Genomic DNA, 20,014 nt, shown 5'->3' with positions numbered 1-20,014 from the left:
CGCGGTGGTCTAGCGGATCTGGCGCTGCAGTCCGGAACCGCGGGACTGCTACGGTCGCAGGTTCGAATCCTGCCTCGGGCATGGGTGTGTGTGATGTCCTTAGGTTAGTTAGGTTTAAGTAGTTCTCAGTTCTAAGGGACTTATGACCTAAGATGTTGAGTCCCATAGTGCTCAGAGCCATTTGAACCATTTGGATCATAAAAAAAGATATATTCATTTAAAGTTTTAGGAGTCTGCACAGCTTTGTAGTTCGGATGCTTACCTCAGTGATACGATCATCACGGCGTAGTACACCAAAGAACCAAAAGACAGCTTTGTAAGTTCCCTCATCTGAGTGACTGAAGTATTTTCGGAAGTTTACGTCAGTAACAGAATTAAGCACCGCAATCTTATCGTTACGAATACACACTAATATTGAATTTACATGTCTAGAGTATGTAGATTTACTGATATCGCTTTGTGTAATAAAAACGTAAACAAGTTGCTTTCTTTCTTTCGATAGTTTTTATTTATATTCGGTTTCTCACCTACGAAAAACAAATTTATTTCTTTTACTCTATGATTTAGGTATCTAATTACTACATTTTGGTTTCGTTTTCTTTACAAAAAATGCCTAGAAATTGGTCTAGTCTTTCTCAATACAAATAGAACAGCTAAAAGTCTAAGGACTGCGCAGTATCAAGAATCCAGTGAAGATCGTGGGGCGAGACTTGCTGTACCTCGAATATATCAAGTATTAGCTCGCACTTTGGAAATTCGGTCTGAAAACGAGACGCAACGTAATTCTGATAGAGAGCCTCATACATCATCTCGCTCCTCACTACATATTATGAACAAGTCTTCCCTCCATAAGATACTTAGTGCTACCCGTGTGAAGCGGTGGTGGGCTGCTATAGTCGAGACGGCGTAAATTGGTGCCTGACAGCTGGAAACGCAGATGCCAGCTTTCAACTATGAAGTACCAATGACTGCAGGCAACACTGAAGACCCACTGAGGTTTCGCTATAGAGACGCTTACAAAATCGCATAATGCGATTGTTTGCGGAAGGTGAGCGAAGCTGCTTTTCCCAGCCCACTGTAGTTGTAAAGGTTTTTCTTACGGCAACTGGACTATAGTACAAAACAAAGTAACATTCGAGATGAGGATCCAGTGGTTTGAAATGAATATTTCATATTATATGCAACCTATAATAGATAATAGGCGTAAGCACTTCTTTGTGATATGTTTATCTCGTGAGTAACGACTGCCTGCTGCATTAAAGTGTGTGACACCACCTTGAAATAAGTCATACAGCAGTCTTGGAAACGTTCCACGGTAGAGCTTATGGTGCAGCAGGATGTAGTGAACAGAAAGATGAACAAAAGTGCAGATAGAAATTTCACAACTCACGTCATCCTGATTGGAAGAAATTTATCATCGTGACTAGAAACTTACGAGAAACTGGTTTCTTGAAACAGTGAAGACGCAGTTTTTTGGCGAATGTTCATCAGAGACAAAGATATCGTTCAGAGTGCCCCAGGGAAGTGTGATAGGACCGCTGTTGTTCTTTACATACATACATTATTTGGAGGACAGGGTGAGCAGCAAACTATGGTTGTTTGCTGATAATGCTGTGCTGTACGGTAAGATATCGAAGTTGAGTGACTGTAGTAGGATACAAGACGACTTAAACAAAATTTCTAGTTGGTGTGATGAGTGACAGCTAGCTCTAAATATGAAAAAAATGTAAGTTAATGCGGATGAGTTGAAAGAACAAACACGTAAATGTTCGGTTGCAGTATTATTAGCGTCCTGCTTGACACAGTCAAGCCAAAAAAATGGTTCAAATGGCTCTAAGCACTATGGAACTTAACATCTGAGGTCATCAGTCCCCTAGAAGTAGAACTACTTAAACCTAACTAACCTAAGGACATCACATGCATCCATGCCCGAGGCAGGATTCGAACCTACGACCGTAGCAGCAGCGCAGTTCGTGACTGAAGAACCTAGAACCGCTCGGCTACAGCGGCCGGCGAGTAAAGTCATTTAAATATCTGGGCGTAACGTTGCGAAGAGATATGAAATGGAACAAGCATGTGGGAACTGTGGTAGGGAAAGCGAATGGTCGACTTCGGTTTATTGGGAGAATTTTAGGAAAGAACGGTTCACCTGTAAAGGAGACCGCATGTAGGACGCTGGTGCGACTTATTCTTCAGTACTTCTCGAGTGTTTGGGATCCGTACCAGGTCGGATTAAAGAAAGACGTTGAAGCAATTCAGAGGCCGGCTGCTTCACGTGTTATCGATAGGTTCGAACAACACGTAAATGTTACGGAGATGCTTCGGGTCCTCAAAAAGGAGTCCCTGGAGGGAAGGCGGCGTTGCTTTCGGGAAACACAATTGAGAAAATTTAGAAAACCGGAATTTGAAGCTGACTGCAGAACAACTCTACTGCCACCAACATACATTTCGCGTAAGGACCACGAAGGTAAATTAAGAGAAATTATGAGCCTTACGGAGACATACACAGAGTCGTTTTACACTCGCTCTCTTTGCGAGTGGAACAGGACAGGAAATGACTGGTAGTGGTAGAGGGTACTCTCCTCCACGCTCCGTACGGTGGCTTGCGGAGTAGATCTATGTAAATGTAGATGTAGATTAGGCTGTTCCAGTTTCACTCCATGGGACCTGGGCGTTTGGTGCGCCTGTTAGCTCGCTCACAGGCGAGCGCAGCTAAGTTACCCTCCAGGCAGCCCTATTCGCACACCTTCTGCACATGCGCGGACCACTGGGCCATCCCTTGCTTGCAAATTCGTCTGCAGCCAAACACCCAAGCTGGAACACATGTTTCCTCAGAACAATTCAAGGAGAATTATTTTAATAAACCATGATTTATTTATGAAGTGTTTTAACACACGATTAAAAGTGCTTCATTTTAAGCATATCGACCCAGAGTAGTGTTCGGAATGACAGACAGACACACAGAGAAAGACGGACAAAGAGGCTTCACGAGAATGGGAATAACCGTTTTGATGGATCCCTGAGAAATTGACCTGTTATTGGTAGTTTATACATTAAACGTCATTGAGTCTTTGTTTACTTTGCCCATTAAAGACAAAATTATTGAACCATATGAGTACGTCCCTTTTCATTCTGATGATTTATATGATCACTAAAAGAATTCTTGTGCGTGAACCTCAACTTAGTTTCCATTGAATGCCATTGAACCTTTATTTACTTACATAGGACAGACAACATTGTTGAACCATATAATTACGTAGTTATTCAGTCTCATGATCTAAATGATCACTAAGAGAATTTATTGGGTGAACTTCAGCTTAGTTTCTCTCCAGAAACAACTAACTTCTTGCTCACATACGTGTTTCGACTTGTAGGCGTGCCGCTTAATATACGCACTTTACAGATTGTTATACCAATTCATGTTGAATCCAATTACATTGGCATTATATGCTTTGCAGAATATAACGAGTGACTCGCTGACTGATGCCGTGATTTCGATCAGTGCGAACGAGAACTCCCCGAATTAAATCTGACACGTGTGCCGTATTTGTTTCAAATCGAGGAATGCCACACGTGCACAGGTGTAAAGCATTCAGTTCAGTTTAGAGAGACCATAAAGATTGGTGGGCATTTCACTATCGTGTATGCTCGGGATTAATTATATAAAACAAAATGTTATCCATTATAATAATGTATATTCTCTGAATTAAAATGTTGATCTGAAGTTTTCGTTGCCCCTCTCCCTCCCCCCCCCCCCTCCCCCGCCCACTCCTCCCTTTAAACGAGATTTGATGAGATTTTGCCGGACCCCTCCTTCCCATTTTGAGCTTATGCAGTTAACAGACGTCCCCTAAGGTGTAAAATCCATATGCCCAAAAAAATTAAATGCTAATTTTGTCAAAGTACTCAATTTAGTATCGTTTGCCGTATCTACAAATTTGACCCCAAAAATTTAGTACATGCTGAATTTTTAAATCGAAAAATTTACTGTACCAGCCTCGTTGTTTTTGTATCAGACTTCAAACACATCATCTTCCTGTGGGGTACTTGAACACGTCTGTAGTAAATTGCTCAGTAGCTGTCATTGGTTGTTTTGCAGTTTGGCAGCCAAATTTTGTTGTGTCTGTTTTATTTAGTTATATTTCATCCATAGCGACTAGTTTCGGGGAGGAATCTCACACTCAACTTTTCGTCTTCGTTATGAGGCAAGCTGACAAATTGATCACAGATTGATATTTTTATGAAATTGTAGTTTAATTGTGAGCAATAATGTTGTCATTTCACAGCTTGACATTCGTTAAAAGAATGAATGCTTAAAAATAGAGCTTCAGCCCCAAAACTAGTCACAAAGCATGACATATTCCTACAAACAGAAATCTCCTTCGAGGATAGTGGAGCAGGTCTTCACCCACTGTTGTTGTTGTTGTGGTCTTCAGTCCTGAGACTGGTTTGATGCAGCTCTCCATGCTACTCTATCCTGTGCAAGCTTCTTCATCTCCCAGTACCTACTGCAACCTACATCCTTCTGAATCTGCTTAGTGTATTCATCTCTTGGTCTCCCTCTACGATTTTTACCCTCCACTCTGCCCTCCAATGCTAAATTTGTGATCCCTTGATGCCTCAAAACATGTCCTACTAACCGATCCCTTCTTCTAGTCAAGTTGTGCCACAAACTTCTCTTCCCCCCAATCCTATTCAATACCTCCTCATTAGTTACGTGATCTACCCACCTTATCTTTAGCATTCTTCTGTAGCACCACATTTCGAAAGCTTCTATTCTCTTCTTGTCCACACTAGTTATCGTCCATGTTTCACTTCCATACATGGCTACACTCCATAGAAATACTTTCAGAAACGACTTCCTGACACTTAAATCTATACTCGATGTTAACAAATTTCTCTTCTTCAGAAACGATTTCCTTGCCATTGCCAGTCTAAATTTTATATCCTCTCTACTTCGACCATCATCAGTTATTTTACTCCCTAAATAGCAAAACTCCTTTACTACTTTAAGTGTCTCATTTCCTAATCTAATTCCCTCAGCATCTCCCGATTTAATTTGCTTTCTTTGGGATTGGAATTATTATATTCTTCTTGAAGTCTGAGGGTATTTCGCCTGTCTCATACATCTTGCTCACCAGATGGTAGAGTTTTGTCATGACTGGCTCTCCCAAGGCCATCAGTAGTTCTAATGGAATGTTGTCTACTCCCAGGGCCTTGTTTCGACTCAGGTCTTTCAGTGCGCTGTCAAACTCTTCACGCAGTATCTTATCTCCCATTTCGTCTTCATCTACATCCTCTTCCATTTCCATAATATTGTCCTCAAGTACTTCGCCCTTGCATAAACCCTCTATATACTCCTTCCACCTTTCTGCCTTCCCTTCTTTGCTTCTTCACCCACTACCACTAATAATTCGATCTTGCAAACCTGCCGCCGTTTTATTTTCTAAATACATATAGCATTTCGAGTTCAATGCTGGAACATAAATTTCCTAAAGCAGCACAGTGCAGCTCTCAAAAGAACAGTATCGGAAAAAGCCGCCTTTCAATTTAATAAGGTTTCCGAGCGCTATTAAACATAGAAAATTTCCGGGCTATTAGCAGAGTTGTTGGGTGTGTAGCATCCGGGTCTTAAAAGTGCAAAATCACCAGCTCGATTCCCAGTACGTGCCAGTTTTTTACTTTTATTTACATTATTTATTTTAATTAACAAATATTGAATCATAATTTTCTAATAAAAATAACATCTTTTAATTACTAATCACATAAAAATAAATAATAATTTGCCGCAGATATACTAAGATGTTACTGAAAAATTTCATATATCAATAAAACTGTTCAAGCTTTAGAAACAGAAAAGGGATTTTTACTTTGTTTTTGGCACTTCGCATTTCTGTATCATATTTTATTATTTTGTGATTGTTCTCATTTTCATGCCATTAAAAATAAAAAGACGTTATTTTTATTCTAAATTAGCAGTCAGTATTTGTTAATTAACTTTTCATTTTGAGAATAAATATAGAAATATAAAAAGCTAAAAATAAACTGCACATACTAAGAATCGAGGCAGCTACTTCACTGTTTCAAGACTTGTGTATTACACACCTTTTACTTTTATTTCTTAGGTTTCCAGTGACTCCACTGATATGCTCAAAAAGTGATTCAGTTAAGAGCAAAAAAAAACTTGTAATATTTAATGTCACTTTTCCAATATATTTTTAGTTTTCTTTATTTATTTTACGAAACTAACGCCCAGGCACTGAGCTTCAAATTTTCTAAAAATGAAGAAAATGTTAAAGGCATAGTCCGTACGATCAAGTCCCCTGTGAGTTGATGTAAACATGAAACTTATGGCAGCAGAACGATACAATTCGAGGACAACCTAACATGACCGGTTAATAGGGCGTTAGGAAATGTGAGCCGTCTCGCTCGTTCTTTGTATAGGACCTGTAAAACATTAATTCACAGGGTTTGCCGGTGTCTAGTTGACGTTTTGATGCGCGATACTAATTAGTGGCGAGGCTTTTGGATATTAATTAACAGCGGCCACTGCTTTGTTTCTGGGACGAACCTCTCAAGTGGCCTTGGAGGGTCTCTCGTCCTCGTGAAGCGTTCTCCGGCAACGGCGCCCCTTGCCCGACATTCGTGCTCAAGCTGTTGGAGCAACTCTTGAGCAGAGAGGGCCCCAGCTCGACAACGGATGCTGCACGTCCAGTTCCCCGTGGAGATCAGCTGCGCATTCCACCATTCGCCAAACTGAAGACGCCACATTGTCGTTCCAACAGCGCTCATTGTCGTGCCCCTTACAGAATTGTCATCAGTGTTTACCAGCCAGTGTTTTAGTCACATATTAATCATATCTAATCTCAATTCTTTGCTATAGCATTCTTTTCTGTTCAGCAGTTCCATTAAACACAAAAACGGTTCACGAATTACGGAAAGGAGAAGTAAGAACAAAAAATGGTTCAAATGGCTCTGATCACTATGCGACTTAACTTCTGAGGTCATCAGTCGCCTAGAACTTAGAACTAATTAAACCTAACTAACCTAAGGGCATCACACACATCCGTGCCCGAGGCAGGATTCGAACCTGCGACCGTAGCGGTCGCTCGGTTCCGGACTGTAGCGCCTAGAACCGTACGGCCACACCGGCCGGCAAGTAAGAACAACAACAAGAATTAGTAACTGCACCTTTTCTAAAGATTTAATGAAAAGTTGGGGATTTTAACTACGCCATGTGTTTACATGCCAATGTATTGTTCATATAAAAAATAACCTTGATAATTACTGCGTAAATCGTTCTTTCCATACACATGGAACAATATGTAGACTGAACTTACAATTAGAAGATGAAACTTAAAATAGTATTTTATACCTATGGATTAAAATATACAGGGTGGTTATAATAAAACTATTCCACAATTGTTCGCACTCTTTTCGAGCGGTGGACCATGCAATGTTCAGCTGTCGTGCCATTGCACGTGCAATGCTTGAAGATCGCACGTTGATTCCAGGACTCTCAGTCATGGCAACAGTAACTTCTTCAACAGTTTGTTGCGCAGTGGACCGTTGACCTCTCCCAAGAGCATTTTCCATATCGCCTGTTAATTCGAACTGCTGAATCATGTTCTTTAACCACGGTACGGTACAGAAATGCGTCGATACTCGTGAAGACTGGCTGGACTGTTACTGTTGTTTTGATAAAACGGCTTTACCAGTAAAACCCTGTTCACCTTGTCCAGACCGGTGTTGATTGACTGCAGCTCTAAAGCTCACTGATCTTTCTGTTTCAACCCTACGTCGCCGTACCATTTTGTTGACACCGACATACATAGGGCGGAACGATCACCACATAAAATAAGGGAAATCAGAGCTCGTACGGAAAGATATAGGTGTTCATTCTTTCCGCGCGCTATACGAGATTGGAATAATAGAGAATTGCGAAGGTGGTTTAATGAACCCTCTGCCAGGCACTTAAATGTGATTTGCAGAGTATCAATGTAGATGTAGATGTACCAGTATCAGCGCCTAACATCAATTCATGGCACTAACAACGCAAATTCTGCAGCGCACAATCTGAAAATCATTCCTATAAAGTTAGTATCCAATCCATACGGTAAATAGTTTTCTGTCTTTGCTGGATCAAGCAGCAAAAGATTAATTATAATCACCCCGTACAATAAATTTCTCAAGAATATTAGAGAAACTAGTCGAACGAACTTATTTAAGTCCCAGTTAGAAAGTATCTGTTAAACAGTACATGATATACTTTCAAGAATTACTTAGATAATACTGAACAGGGGATTGGCAGATAATTTAGCATAAGTAAATAATAATTACAAAACATCTCTATCATTTCACACAATATGTTCGCGCTACAGTGTTTCTCTTTTTCCTTTTCTTTGCTGGAAAACCTTACTCCAAATCTCTGCATGGATTGATATTAGTATCTTATCCTCTTTCAGAGAATCGCACTACATATCTCTGCAATGAATGACATTAACATCTTCTCCTCTTTCATAGCTCATCATATCACGCATTGTGAAGGGGCTCTGACTCAATTTTCCAGGCATGCAAATGAGAAACCAAACTTCATTGGCAAAGCCCTGATGTTAACTCGTACTGTGTTACATTGTGAAAAACTGTGTGTGTGTGTGTGTGTGTGTGTGTGTGTGTGTGTGTGTGTGTGTGTGTAGGAGTGCGGTAACAGGTATTATGAAATGAATGACAATGTATACCAGCTCCGTACATTATTAAAAAACTTCTTTGTAAAACAGTATTGTACACTAGAGATAAGCCAAACAGTTTGCGCAGTTGTAAACAGACTGCCATTTGTCCAGGAGGCTGGAGACTCCGATCTCCATGTGGACATCCTGACTGAAGTTTTCTGACGTTTCCCTAAATTACTTTAGGCAGATGCTGGGATGATTCGTATCATAAGACCAAGGCCCTTGAGAGTCTAGTCTTATACAGGGTGTAACGTGTATAAGCGCAGGTATGTTTATATGTGGCAGCTTAATATGTACACGGATCAGAGTATTGGTTGGTTTTTTTCCCTGCATTGATCAGTCTTCCCGCAAACAGGTCACATTATATTATGTTTACTGCACGGTCGTAACTGCACACTGATTTGGCTTCACCTGTCAATATACCGAGGGGGGTGGCGCAGTGGTTAGACACTGGACTCGCATTCGGGAGGACGACGGTTCAATCCCGCGTCCGGCCATCCTGATTTAGGTTTTCCGTGATTTCCCTAAATCACTCCAGGCAAATGCCGGGATGGTTCCTCTGAAAGGGCACGGCCGACTTCCTTCCCAATCCTTCCCTAATCCGATGAGACCGATGACCACGCTGTCTGGTCTCCTTCCCCAAACCAACCAACCAACCAACCTGTTAATATAGACCAACTGTTTTGCTTCCACACTACATCACCTGACCTGCTGACCTGGAGGAAATTAGCATTAATATCCTCCTCTTAACATATATACTTGGAGTTACTAACCAACCTGAAAATTAACATCTTGTAACACCTACAATTATTAGTCTTAAGCCGGCCGTTATAGCCGAGCGGTTCTAGGCGCTTCAGTCTGGAAACGCGCGACCGCTACGGTTGCAGATTCTAATCCTGCCTCGGGCATGGATGTGTGTTATGACCTTAGGTTAGTTAGGTTTAAGTAGTTCTAAGTTCTAGGCGACTGATCACCTCAGATGTTAAGTCCCATAGTGCACAGAGCCATTTGAACCATTAGTCTGAAAATGACGTAAATAGTTATGTAATGTTGTTTAGTACATCGTCCATAATCACCAATAGAAATACCTGCACTTATTCCCCTTAAACCTTGTATATATGCATTACATTATCTTTTTTGCTGTAATACCATAAAGTGTAAAATATCATTGAAAAAGTGAGCCATGGGTGAATCTTTTTACTTCTTCTTCTTCTTCTTTTACTACTACTACTACTACTACTACTACTAGTACTACTAGGATTTTTCCTCTGCCGTTAGCTCAGATCAAGTATAATGTAACGCGTCATTTTGCCCTGTGGCTGTAAGCAGCAGTAGGCTGCCTTGTTTCTTGATATCCGGAGGGCGTTCCATACAATTCCACATAGTCCCCTAATAACCGAAATGCGAGCACACGGTATATCGTACCATGGTTTTAATGGGACAGAAGTGTTCCTAGCGAATATAACACAAGCACATCATCCGGAACGGAAAGGAATCTTCAGGCATAGATGCGACTTCAGGAGTATCTTAAGGGAATGTTACAGGACTATTACTTTTTGCAGTACATTGAAATGACCTTGTGTATAACGTCGGAAGCACCATGAGGCTGTTCTAGGATGATGCTGTTACAGAGAGAGAGGGAGAGAGAGAAAGAGAGAGAGAGAGAGAGAGAGAGAGAGAGAGAGCAACGCTAGGAACGTGTATCGAAAGGCCGGAAGACCTGCGGATGAGTGACGACTGCTGCAGGAAATGCTAGGTGACGTTCAAACAAAAGAAATGAATTTCAGATAAATAGGCGGAAAAAACCCTCACTGCATGATTGTACGATTTCAGAACAATAACTGGAACCAGTCAGTATTACTGTCTGGGAGTATGCGATTTAAAGTGGAACAACCACTTAAAAGTAACTGCAGGAAAGGCAGAGGTCAGATCGAGATTCATCGGAAGAAATCTCAGTAAGTATAAAACCCTCGTTCTACCGATATTTGAATATTGCTCATCAATCTGGCACCGTAGCGGATAGGAATGACAAAGGAAATGTAGAAGATAGAAAGAAGAGTAGCACGTTTCGTCACAGTTTCATTCAGCAAGAGCGAATGCATCATGGAGATCTTCCATTCAAGTGTTGTGGTAGACGGCACAGTAGAGGCGTCATGTACCACCGTGTGACGTAACGTTAAAATTTCACAAGCACACGTTCCTAAACACGTTAACCAATATATTGCTTACCATGAACGTAAAATTAAAGAGATTCGAGCTCACACCGAGGCTTACCGACTACCATTCCACTCATTCCACTCATTCTACATTCACGATTGGAACAGGAAATAACAGTTCAACATATTAAACATCGTTAGCCCATATGGTGCTGAAAGGTGTGAATATTCCATTACTATCAGCTTAATAAGTCATGGTTTCAAAATACTAACTCGAATTCTGTACATAAGAATGGAAAACCTGGTAGGAGCCGACCTCGGGGAATATCGATGTGGAAGCCGGAGAAATGTAGGAACAGGCGAAGCAATACTGACCTTACGTCTTATCTTAGCAAGACAAATCTACGTTTATAGCGTCTGAGACTTAAAGAAAACTTTTGACTGGAATACTTTCTTTGAAATTCTGAAGGTAACAGGGGTAAAATTCGGGGAGCGAAAGGCTTTTTACAACTTGTACAGAAACCGTATGGCAGTTATAAGAGTCGAAGGATATGAAAGGGAAGCGGTGGTGGAGAAGGAAGTGAGACGGGATCGTAACTTATCCCCGACGTTATTCAGTCTGTACACTGAGCAAACAGTGAAGGAAACCAAAGAAAAATTTGGAGAGGGAATTAAAGTTAAGGGGAAGCAATAAAATCCTGGATGTCTGCCGATGACATTTTAATTCTGTCAGAGACTGGAAAGGACTTGGAAGAACAGTTGAACGGACTGGATAGGATATTGAAAGGAGGATATAAGATGAGCATCAACAAAAGCAAACAAGGGTAATGGAATGTGGTCGACTTAAACCAGGTGTTGCTGAGGGAATTAGATAAGGAAATGGGACACTTAAGAGTATTAGATGAGTTTTGCTATTTGGGCAGCAAAATAACTGATGATGGCCGCAATAGACAGAATATAAAATGTATACTGGCAATGACAGGAAAAGCGTTTCTGACAAAGAGGAATTTGTTAACATCGAATATAGATTTAAGCGTTAGGAAGTCTGTTCTGAAGGTATTTTCCTGGATCGTACACAGATATAGGAATGAAACATGGACGATAAACAGTTTAGACAAGAAGAAAATAGAAGCTTCTGAAATGTCGGGCTACAGAAGAATGTTGAAGATCTGATGGATATATTGCTGAAGATTTCGCCCTCAGATACGACCAAGACATCGAGCGGCTCATAGTGAAGGTAAGAGGACACCAACAAGATTGGAGTAACAATAAGTGTAGTAGTTAGCACGTAACTAAGGACAAGGTACTGAATACGATTAGGGGGAGAAGAAATTTGTGACACAACTTGACTAAGGGAAGGAATCGGTTGGTAGGACACATTCTGAGACATCGAGGTATCGCCACTTTAATAGTGGTGGAACGCGTGTGTGCGTACGGGGCAAGGGGTGGCAGTTAGAATCGTAGAGGGAGACCAAGAGATGAATGCAGTAGGCAGACTGAAAAGGATGTAGGTTCCAGAAGCTGCTGGGAGATGAAGAGGCTTGCACACGATAGTGTAGTCGTGGAAAGCTGCATCAAACCAGTCTTCGGACTGAAGACCACAACAACAGCCCATAGGTGATACATAGGTCGCGCACGCTGATTCGAGTTATTTGACAATGACAGTTGATCGCATATGTAGATAGGCGATTAGTCATATAACCGTCATTTACTCTGCACTCGATGAAAACCAAGAAAGTCGAAACCTGTTGCGCTCCAATGAAATGAAGGCAATTTGTATAAAGAGGCTAAGGCTTTTTTCCAGATTGCCTTTATTAAATGAATGTTTAATTTTAACTCGATGTTTCATCGTTAGTCGCATTTCTGGTTGTGTATCTTCCTCGAAATATAGAGCGAGACGCGTACTGTGTTGTTAATCAGGACGACACGTATGTTACCTTGCCCCTGTTCGAGTGCTACTCAGATCCCCACGTCCTTCCCGTTCACTCCATATTTGGCATACTTGACTACATGACACACGCGGCCTTTTACATTTTCACCACATTTGGTACATAAGATATCCAGTTACTTTTAAGTCAAAACATTCTTTTAGTCATTAATTACAAGATAATGCATCTCCCCGAACTAGAACTAGAACCTCGTGACTATGAAACTTCAGTGATGGGTATTGAAATCGCATTTTTGCAGAAACCCCAGTGATTTTCTAACGCACTGCCTCTTACGTTGCAGCCTGAGCTGTACAAGAAGGAGATGATGGCCCGCCAGTCTTCCACGGACAGCTCCAGCACCGAGATGGAGTACTGCGGCAAACTCCACTTCGCCCTCAGATACGACCAAGACATCGAGGGGCTCATAGTGAAGGTAAGAGGACACCAACAAGATTGGAGTAACAATAAGTGTAGTAGTTAGCACATATTTCTTTACAGATGAACCCGATTTCGAGCATTGTTCAGGGATATTTTCTGGGTATTTTGGTAAGAGGGGTCAGTGGTCTTTGATGAGTCGTTAGAAGGTATTTGCATTTCGTTTGATTGCTTACTCTTATTTGTCTTAGTATCTGTACTACACTAAGCAAATCTGTTTCACTTATTCACGGTGCTTGCTATTGACAACAATAATGCCCGCTTTACTCTACGGCCTCCAGCTTCAGTCAGTACTACTCGCAAGACGAAGACCTCAGACACAGGCGACCGATTCGGCTCGTATTTGGCAGGCCGTATGTATGGAACCTAAAATAAAAGACTCTCAAAGAATTTGGCTCAAAAGCTAACAACCTCCTGTTCTTGAGAAAACGACCCCTAAAATTCAAGACGTGCAATCGGCTCTAACTTAACGGGATTCATAGACAATTGGAAATCCAGCATTTTTCATCATTTAATATGGGGTCCGAAAACACAGGTGACAGATAACGCCGCTGGCGTAGCTACCAAGCCATCTGGCTGCGCGTCAGAGAACCTGTATTCGATCCCTGTATGCATCCAGTGTTTTTTTTTTTTTTTTCGTTTGTGCATTGAGGAATAGGAGGGTTAACAAGACAAGCAACAAGGAATAATAACCAGTTGAATAGGTTAATTGCTGTATGTTGCAACTGTGACAATACTCTTTTTAAGAACCAGACGCGTTTCGCTTTATTCTAAAGCGTCTGCAGTAGTGACTGTAACAATATCACTTTTTCTCTTACTAGACGAACGCATCCCGCAATAGCAAAACAAAACACGCGAAATGGCGATACTTCCCAATACAGAAATGCATGTGTATTAAGTACAGTGATTGTGCTGTGTGCAAAAACTCGTGGAAGACGAAGACGGTGCAACAAAGAACAGCCTCGAACTGAATAACCTGTGGCGGGGTGGGTTATGTGCAGCTTTTTGTTCGTCGCACTGCTCAACACTGAATGTCCACCTACCTCAGTATGGCGTCCGCTCTCTGACCAAATGCTTCAAATGGCTCTGAGCACTATAAGACTTAACATCTGAGGTCATCAGTCCCCTAGAACTTAGAACTACTTAAACCTAACTAACCTAAGGACATCACACACATCCATGCCCGAGGCAGGATTCGAACCTGCGACCCGATTGAAGGCGCGATCTGAGTCACAGATCCGCTACTATAAATGAGGTTCACATTCGGTCCTTTTCAGTGGGTTTCTTTAATAGAAACTGCTCGCCAAATACTCCATAAATGATAACAGAATACGCCACTCGGAATTATTACAAACGCCGAAAGTTCGCACGCTCGTAACTTTCCAACAAAACAATCCAAAAACTCCAAAATTTCATCAAACTGTCCATAACTGCAACGGCTTTTATTAAGACTCGGTTTAAATGGCTGGCACTCAATAATTCTTCATCTTACACATAATAAACACTGAGACATTTAATATGACCTTTGCATGTCCGAAGCTGGCGAGCGACTGTCACGAGCCTCTCTCACTCACAGCATATCTAACTATTTGTGCTCGGGAACTACTTAATTCTGATTGGCTGATCAGTCTGATGGACCAGTCAGATGATCCTTCGAGGCTATTATCGTGGCTAAACTCGCCTAAGCCCATCACTATTCAGAAAGTATTTTACGTCATCCCAAAATGCAAATACTAACACAATGTTTAATATAACAAAACGAAAATAAAATTAGTATTGAAAATAATTTAGAAGACAATTGCACTTTAAACTGATATTCTGGCTGCCTTCTTACAAAAGCAATCACACACATACGTCATCAGCAGTAAGGGCAAAATACATCTTTCCCACGTTCCAATTACTTAATCTTGTACAAAATATAACACTGAATTTTTTTTAACGTATGTCCCACATACACACTCTCACTCTTTCCCATATATTCACACAACAACATCATAAACTGATATTAATTTTTCCCGAATTTTAAACTAATTAAAGTTTTGAAAATAAAAATCCAAATAAATTGATTGGCTAACTTGAGAACTCTGCTAATGATTTCAAACGATAACAAAAGACAAACTGTTATTGTTCCTAAATGAATTTTTCACTCTGAGTGTCAGTTTGGGGGGTTTTAGGTAATTTTCTGAATCTCTGAAACTATTATATCTATAGCTTTGAAATTTGGGGGGGATCTTCTTCTAAATAACAAAAAATAGTATACCAAGTTTGAAAATAATCGGTTAATATTTAATATGTTTTATTTAGATTTCTAGGGGGTATGAATATACGAGTACAGTCGTTCTAAGTGACACAGAAGCCCGTTCTCACGCTGGCTAGCAGCGACAAATGTGCTATGAGTCATGGCTAAGACACAAGTTTGCAGCCTCCTGTATGTTCACCGGGCTCCACGTCTATGTGTCTTACTGCAATAAATGTTATCCTGTAATAACTTGCGACGTCACAAGCCATGAGTAAAAAAAGAACAAAAACTGTTTATAGTAGTAAGTAAAGAATGAGAAATATAAAATTGTGAGAGAAAAAAAAACATATTGTTACAGTGACCACTGAAGATGGTTTAGAACAAAGCGACACGCATCTGTTCTTAATAAGACTTTGATTACAGCTGCAAAAGACGGAAGTTAACCTGTTCAACTGTGTACGTGCAACTGCGTAAAAAGGAGCCGAAAATAAAGAAGAAAACATAGAAACAACAAGGTAGACGATAAATTTCTCTAACGACTTGGATTAGCAGTGAATATTTTAATCCGGGTCTACTTAAAATAGCTCTACACAAACTTTGTTAATGTTCTCAGTCTCCTTCGAACAACTACGTGGATCTTCGTACATCCATATTTAAACTGGATGAATGTGGGACACAGCTGGTATAATTTTTATTGAAAATGAAATTCCTCCAGCTGTACTTAAGATTTCATATTTACTTCGCTACTAGATTCGACGTTGCGTCAACGCCATCTTCAGGCCCGTACACTTTGATGAAACTAGTTAGTGCCCGCCATCGATGTGGATCACGTGTTGGTCTCACTGCGGACTGCTAGACTGAGCCACACACAACTGATTTCATCAAAGTGTACGGGCCTGAATATGGCGTTGACGCAACGTCGAAACTAGTAGCGAAGTAAATATAAAATCTTAAGTACAGCTGGAGGAATTTCATTTTTAATAAAAACTACATGGATGGTACTTGTCACATAAATATTCGAAGCAAATATACTCGCTGCACCAAGAACATTTTATGAATCCTATCTTCGCGTAATTACATCGTACCTGTGGAAGATTTGGCGGAAAACAGACTTTATTCATATTAGAAATACTTATTTTTCAGGAATTAATTTTATGAATACCACGCGTACGACAACGTCACTTACAAAATCGATGCTGAAAGTTGATCATGAAATACGTTATGAATCGTTGTTGCATCCGCCCGGTTGGCAATTCTCGATGGGTATATGGAAGCACACTGCACTTCAGGAACCTCCAAATAAAGTTCTGTACCACATCGCGAGTTGTCCATGAGGATTTCGCAGCAGCACTGCGCGGAGTTTTTTCATACAACAATGCTTAAAATTTTCTTTCTTTACTAGTCAAAGTGGTTTGTGAAATTATTGATTGCCTTACTAAAAAAAATTTGCATAACGCATTTGAGAATCGGTCGCATCTGAAGAGCCGTTACGTTATGAGTCGATACGCGGCCGTTCAGTCTCCTTCACCGATTTCTAGGGATGAAAAATGTTCTGTTGTTAATTATCTATCTATTCCGTTAATTTTGAGTCGATTGCGGGGCAGTTTTTTCAAAAACGGAAGAGTGTTGAGCCAAAAATCCTAGAGTTTTACATTGTAGGTTGTACACAAGCGACCTGTCAAGTATGAATCGAATTGGTTGGCCGTGTTTGAGAGCTTCCCCTAGTCATTCCTCTCTCGGGTTTGTTTTTGCGGCTGCGATATTTGGACGTTAACAGAGATACTCATGAGTATGGGTCGGTTCAGAGATGAAGAGATCGATGATATGCATCTACCTTATGGGATCATTGAATGCAATGGGAGAGCTGCGCAAGGAAGCTAAGCTGAACTGTTTCCGCAGCGATAAAAGTGTGTGTTCCGTCTGAGGGATGTCGCACTACTATGTGTTTCATATTTTACTTGTTGGTGACTGCATGTTATAGGGTTTTCACTCTCGCGAAGGGATTTGTATTACTAAATGGCTAAAATCAACTAGTTCCAGTTACAAGTTTTCTATTAACGGCTTGGAGGAACAATAAAAATTTGATTTTTAGTATTTCATAAAATTGACAGAATTTCAAAATTTTAAATATTTTCATACCGTGTTCTCATTAAGTGATATAATCTTACATTAAAGGTTTGACGCAATAAGACAAGTATTAAATTTAGAAACTGAGCATGTGTAGACTACAGCCTTGACACGAAAGAATTAAAAGCGTTAACTGCCAATGGGTATTGATTTATATCAATAGGGAAAGTTAAAAATTTGTCACGGACAGGGGTTAGGAAACTGGTTCAAATGGCTCTGAGCACTATGGGACTTAACATCTGAGGTCATCAGTCCCCTACAACTGCTTAAACGTAACTAACCTAAGGACATCACACACATCCATACCCGAGGCAGGATTCGAACCTGCGACCATAGCAGTCTCACTGTTCCGGACTGAAGCGCCTAGAACCGCTCGGTCGCAGCGGCCGGCCGGGATTAGAAAAATGGCTCTGAGCACTATGGGACTTAACAGCTGTGGTCATCAGTCCCCTAGAACTTAGAACTACTTAAACCTAACTAATCTAAGGACATCACACACATCCATGCCCGAGGCAGGATTCGAACCTGCACGGTTCCGGACTGCGCGCCTAGAACCGCGAGACCACCGCGGCCGGCCGGGATTAGAAGCCAGATCTCTTACTTACGAGGCAGATGCGCTGACTACTACGCTATCCCCACACAGTAGTCACCACAGCTGCACGCACTTTCTTAGCACGCCTCTCGTCAGACTGAAATTCCTAATTTATACCACACACTACGGATGCAGTGCTCCCACTCATTAGCCTCATTACTCGCGGTATCTCTTCCATTCCTTGTAAGATTTCGAGTTCTGTGTACATCTTCCCGTGCCGTCATCACCTTAGTTATATATGTGGTGTCTGTTCTTTTCGAAACTCTTTTGTTGGTCTTTGAATGAAAGTAATGGGAGGGCAACGAGTAATCTCGTACGCTCTCAGAACCTCAATGAAAGATCGGAGAAGCCGGAGACTTGAGTGTGATCTCTGAGCAGCCACAGATGCATAATAAGTACAATGACGACCCAAAACATTATGATCATTGCCTACCGCGAGACTGAATTTACATCTACACACATACTCCGCTAGCCTCCTTGTGGGGTGTGGAGGACGGTACCCTGTACCACTACTTATCGTTTCCTTTCCTGTTACACTCTCAAATAAAACATGGGAGTAACGACTGTCATTATGCCTCCGTATGAGTCCTAATTTACGCGAATTGTATGTTGATAGCGGTAGGATTGTTCTGCAGTCAGCTTCAAATGCCGGTTCTCTAAATTTTCTCAATAGTCTTCCTCAAAAAGAACGTTGCCTACCCTCCTGGGATTCCCTTTTGAGTTGCCGAAGCATCTGTGTAACACTTTCGTGTTGTTCCAACCTACTGGTAATAAATCGAACAGCCCGTCTGTGAACAGCTTCGATGTCTTCCTTTAATCCGACCTTGTGCGGGTCCCAAACACTTGAGCTCTACTCAAGAATAGGTCGCACCAGCGTCCAATATGCGGTCTCCTTTGTAGATGACCAACACTATCCTAAAAACCTCCCACTAACCGAAGTCGAACATTCACCTTCCCTACCGTAATCCTCGCATGCTCGTCCATTTCATATCGCTTTGCAATGTTACGCCCAGGTATTGAAACGACCTGACTGTGTCAAGCAGGACACTACTAATGCTGTATCCGAACATTATGGGTTTGTTTTTTCCTGATCATCCCCATTTACTTATACTTTTCTACTAGCTAGCTAGCTAGCTAGGTAGCTAACATTCATCACAAAATGGCTCAAATGGCTCTGAGCACTATGGGACTTAACACCTGAGGTCATCAGTCCCCTAGAACTTAGAACTACTTAAACCTAACTAACCTCAGGATATCACACACATCCATGCCCGAGGCAGGATTCGAACCTGGAACCGTAGCGGTCGCGCGGTTCCAGACTGAAGCGCCTAGAACCGCTCGGCCACACCGGCCGGCTAACATTCATCACACCAACTACAAATTTTTTATAAGTCGTCTTGTATCCTTCTACAGTCGCTCATCTTCAACATCTTCCAGTAGACCTTAGCATCGTCGACAGAACAACCGCAGACTGCTGTCCACCCATTCCGCCATATCATTTACGGATATATATAAAATAACAGCGGTCCTGTCAACTTCCATGTGGCACCCATGACGATACCCTTGTCTCCGATGAACACTCGCCGCCGAGAACAACATAGTCTATTCTATGCGACCTGGAGTCGTTGTGGTGACGTGACGCTTTAGGGAAAGAGTGCAAGAGGAGTGGTGGCGAGTGGGGTATCATTCGTTTTGTATCCCGCCTGGTAGGCGGCGCGTGGGTCTGCTCCTGTAAACTCAAGGACAGGCCCAATGTAGGAAGCGAGTAGGAGCAGGAAAAGGTGAAATGCTTTGGTACTGCGTATAGG

General features: G+C 41.4%; 1 protein-coding gene across 1 annotated transcript in view; it reads left to right on the top strand.

Annotated features, from left to right (window-relative positions):
- The window catches only part of LOC126199498 (synaptotagmin-10-like), a 582,178-nt gene that overhangs the window by 205,158 nt on the left and 357,006 nt on the right, over nucleotides 1-20,014 (top strand). Inside the window, exon 3 of the mRNA XM_049936421.1 lies at nucleotides 13,115-13,246. Coding sequence (XP_049792378.1) covers nucleotides 13,115-13,246 — 132 coding nt within the window. The remainder of the gene's footprint in view (nucleotides 1-13,114; nucleotides 13,247-20,014) is intronic.

The sequence above is a fragment of the Schistocerca nitens genome, chromosome 8, assembly GCF_023898315.1.
Source record: "Schistocerca nitens isolate TAMUIC-IGC-003100 chromosome 8, iqSchNite1.1, whole genome shotgun sequence".
Taxonomy (NCBI): domain Eukaryota; kingdom Metazoa; phylum Arthropoda; class Insecta; order Orthoptera; family Acrididae; genus Schistocerca; species Schistocerca nitens.
Note: the sequence above shows the minus strand (reverse complement) of the source record. Positions and strands in the feature narration are given on the sequence as shown.